Raw genomic sequence first — 3,912 nt, 5'->3', positions numbered from 1 at the left:
AAAGTAGATCACCAGGACTTTCTTCTGAAGTTCCTCTGGGTAGACTCAAAACTCCAGCTCCATCTCTTTGATTAGCAACCAAGCGTGTTATCTATTTGTGGCACTCAGGGACTCTCATGCACTCAGTGTTGTTACTAGATGCCACAGAGTTCATTTCTACTTATAGTGACACAGAGCGTTTTCAAGTTTGTAATTTTTACCAGAGCAGATCCCTCATGGAGCTGCTGGGTGAGTTCTAACCATCAACCTTTAGGTCAGCAGCAGAGCTCTTATCCATTGTGATACCAAAAAAAAAAAAACCATTGAACTAAATTCACTGCCGTCAAGTCCTTTCTGACTCAGAGCCACCCTTTCTTGGGTTTCCAAGGCGGTATCTCTATGGAGGTAGATTGCCCAGTCTTCCTTCTGAGGGGGGACTGGTGGGTTTGAACCACTAGCCTTCTGGTTAGCAGCCAAATGCCTTAGGCACTATACTACCAGAGCTCCCCCCAGGGCTCCTGATATATCCAGTAGGAACTGTTAAACTTTGTAAGGAACGTTTGTTTATTTGCTTCATCTTCAAACTGTAATACCTTGGAGTTCTAAAATTACATTTTAATATTTCTTCTCCTTTTTTGTTTTTTGTTGCTTTTGTGCTGTTGGTGAGCTTATATCTAGTCCTTCTTCTAATGTACTTTGTTGTTTTCTTCCTCTAATGTGTTTTGTGTTGGGAGATCAGGTAGCCAACTATGCTGGTGTTCTGTATAAAATGTAAATATGTACATAGACTCTGAGTGACACTGTATTGTGAAAGTAAAGTACATGAACAAAGATTTGAACTCTGTTGTGATTGCTGAGATGCATTTTTGTTGTTGCTGTTGTATTCTAGATAGTTGAAGTTGCCTTATGTAAGACCTTTGCTAAATCAAGGGTTACAGTAAATATGGTTCAACTTTTTAGAAGTTTAGTTTGTACTACTGGCTGAATGTTCACAGGTGGCTGCTAAATGTCACTCTTTGTAGATCTACTTTGTCAAAGAAGGTGATTGGTGCTTCAAAAAGCAAAAAAAAAAAAAATCAATATCTGCATATGAGTGTGCTAAAAAGTATGTTCAGGAATAGGGTCACATACTGTTTATCACTTGCATGTAATGAACTTTGATTGTGAAAATAGTCTTTACTTTTTGCTTTATCGAAGGACATTAGCTCACTGTTTCTACACATTGGTCTTTTCAAAGTTTTAAAAAAATGGTTTATGATTTCTCTTCAGATTCCTTTTTTAATTATTAAGTAGCTCTGACATTTGCTGCTAACTATTTAGGTTTCTAATTCTGTGTTTAGTCTTGTGAATGTTTATTTAGAATATGAAGAACAACAATGATCTAATTAATTATATTAACTTATTTTGTAGTTTATGTCTACATTTAGTATATTTAGGAGGTAGTCAGTAATATATAGTAGGTGTTTCCATTCAGAATATTTTTTAGTTAACTTAATTTTTTTTTTGTTTTTTAGGTTAAAATATGATCATATTTTAGTAACTAATCAGCCTAATGCTTTGTTGATGAAAAGTTTTACCATCATTATTTTTTTCATTTTGGATTGAGAAAATGAATCCAGATACAGAAGAAAGTACGGAATATTGGGAAAAAATACCTGTTAAACAGTGGAACATCTAATAACTGATTTTCAAGAATTATTAAAGAAATAAAATTGTTATGCTTCGATTTTGGCATGGTGTTGACTCTCTAGCACATAGGTAGCCCTCCAAAAAACATCCAGTTTTTCAAATTATGGAAATTTTGTGGAAGACGGTGACCTGGATTTTGAGCCTCATCATGGTTTCGTCAGAATTTCATAGTGACCACAGGCTTTCATACAGTTCTCAAGGTAGGATTCCTGTTTTTCAAAATGACAAAAAAAAAAAAAAAAATACTACTATTTCTCCAATCGGAAAGGATTCAGAACATTTAGTTTGGGTGAACATTTTATTTGGAATAGATAGTGGTAGGAGGGAGGCCTATTGTGTCAGTTAATTCCTGGTTTCATAAGTGTTTAATTTGTCCTGTTAGTTATCAACATCTAGTGGATTTTAGAGTTGATTGCTCTTTCATGGAAGAGGATAGATCTAAGACCTCTTCTTATTCTCAATCCTAAATTTTAATAGGCTCATCCAGTTGCTAAAATTTATGGTAATGTCATGTTCAAATGTAAGCCAAAGATATATGCTGTAAAAGGGGAAGAAACCAGACAAATTCTGATGCAGAAACCTTCTAATAAGGATGCTTTTTAAAAATGACCTTCCAAGCTTTAGTATTATGATCTAAGGATCACTTTGGATGGTTTTGACCTTGTGTGAAAGTATAAGAGTTATAAAAATTTCAACTTTTCAAATTCTAATCCTCAAACTCCTATAATTTTATTCTATAGAATGGAATTTTACATCATACAAAAGATCTTAACAAAGAAGTTTCCAGGAGTGAACTTTTTTCCATGACAAGTCCGATCTTTTTTAGAATTATTGAAAGGTGTATCTTTTGGATCTGCCTCTCATGAATGTAATCACAAAAGAACATCACTTTTGGGTACCAATGAGTCAAATTTTCAAGGCTATTATAGTTTGATGTGTGTGTAGAAGGTCACGTGTACAAAGTGTGGGTCTCAAAGCAGATTAACAAAGCCTTGATATTTAACATGAACTCATTTATAAGAAGTGAAATAAACACTTTCAACTTATTTCCATTTGGTTATGGTTTCATGAGAGTTTATATTTGTGGATAAACACATGTATAGACAGTGAGGCAGTGGGCAGACATTTGGTTTCCCTTAGTAGTAAACCTAGCTAAGGGAAGGTGTGGCTAAGATGGTAAATGTGCAATAACTAGGACATTTAAGTGAGGAAAATCAATACTCCTTTGAATTTTCATTCTAGCTCATGATTTATAAACAGATTTATTGAAGTATAATAAAGATACCATAATTTACCCATTTAAAGTGTACAATTCAGTAGTGTTTAGTATATCTATAGAGCTGTGCAACCATCACTACAATCAATTTTACAACATTTTTAACACCCCAAAAAAGAAACTCCATACCCATTGGCAACCCAAATTCCTTCCAAACCTCTTCCCCCTCTCCAGCCTTAGGCAACCACAAATCTACTTTCTGTCTCTAGAGATGCCTATTCTGGGCATTTCATATCAATGTAATCATACAATATGTGGTCTTTTCACTTCTTTCATTCAGAATAATGGTTTTATAATGGTAGCATAATGAATTTTAAATATGAAGGCAGTCATTATGAAGGTTCATTCATGTTTTAGCATATGTCAGTACTGGATCCCTTCTCACTGCAGAATAATATTCCATTGTGTGAATATACCAAAATTTATTTATCCATTCATCAGTTGATGGACAACATTTGGGTTGCTTCCCCTTTTTGTCTATAATACTGCTGTGAACATTCATATAAAAGTTTTTGTGTGGATATATGTTTTCATTTTTCTTTGGTATATATCTAGAAGTAGAATTGCTAGATTATATGGTTACTTCATGGTTAACATTTTGAGGAAGTGCCAGACTGTTTTCCAAAGTGGCTGTGGCATTTTAGATTTCTACCAGTAATTTTTTTTTTCTTTTTAATAGTTTCTCCAAGGCTATAGAAATTCCATATAAACTCCCTTGGACAACTCTTTCATGAACAGATTTTATCTGAGCTAAACTCTATTCTTTTGCACATATGGACTTTTCATTGTTTTTTATTTTGATGGTAAAATACTCATATTTCCTGTAGAATTTAGCTCTTAGAAACTGTATTTTAAAAATTTAATTTAAATGGAGAACTATTAACAAGTAATTTTATTTCAAGGAATGAAATAATTAGAACTTGATTAATATTTAGATTTTAAACTTTACTCTTTCATTTTTGTTTGAT

At 33.3% G+C, this 3,912-nt stretch overlaps 1 protein-coding gene across 1 annotated transcript in view; it reads left to right on the top strand.

Annotated features, from left to right (window-relative positions):
• The first annotated feature begins 1,771 nt into the window (after window positions 1-1,771).
• The window catches only part of ADAMTS6 (ADAM metallopeptidase with thrombospondin type 1 motif 6), a 461,116-nt gene continuing 458,975 nt past the window's right edge, over window positions 1,772-3,912 (top strand). Inside the window, exon 1 of the mRNA XM_007952853.2 lies at window positions 1,772-1,868. Within this exon, the coding sequence (XP_007951044.1) occupies window positions 1,772-1,868 (97 nt within the window). The remainder of the gene's footprint in view (window positions 1,869-3,912) is intronic.

Source organism: Orycteropus afer, unplaced genomic scaffold, assembly GCF_000298275.1.
Source record: "Orycteropus afer afer isolate SDZICR_OR568_19922 unplaced genomic scaffold, OryAfe1.0 scaffold00362, whole genome shotgun sequence".
Lineage (NCBI taxonomy): Eukaryota > Metazoa > Chordata > Mammalia > Tubulidentata > Orycteropodidae > Orycteropus > Orycteropus afer.
This window is presented reverse-complemented; position numbering and strand designations above follow the sequence as displayed.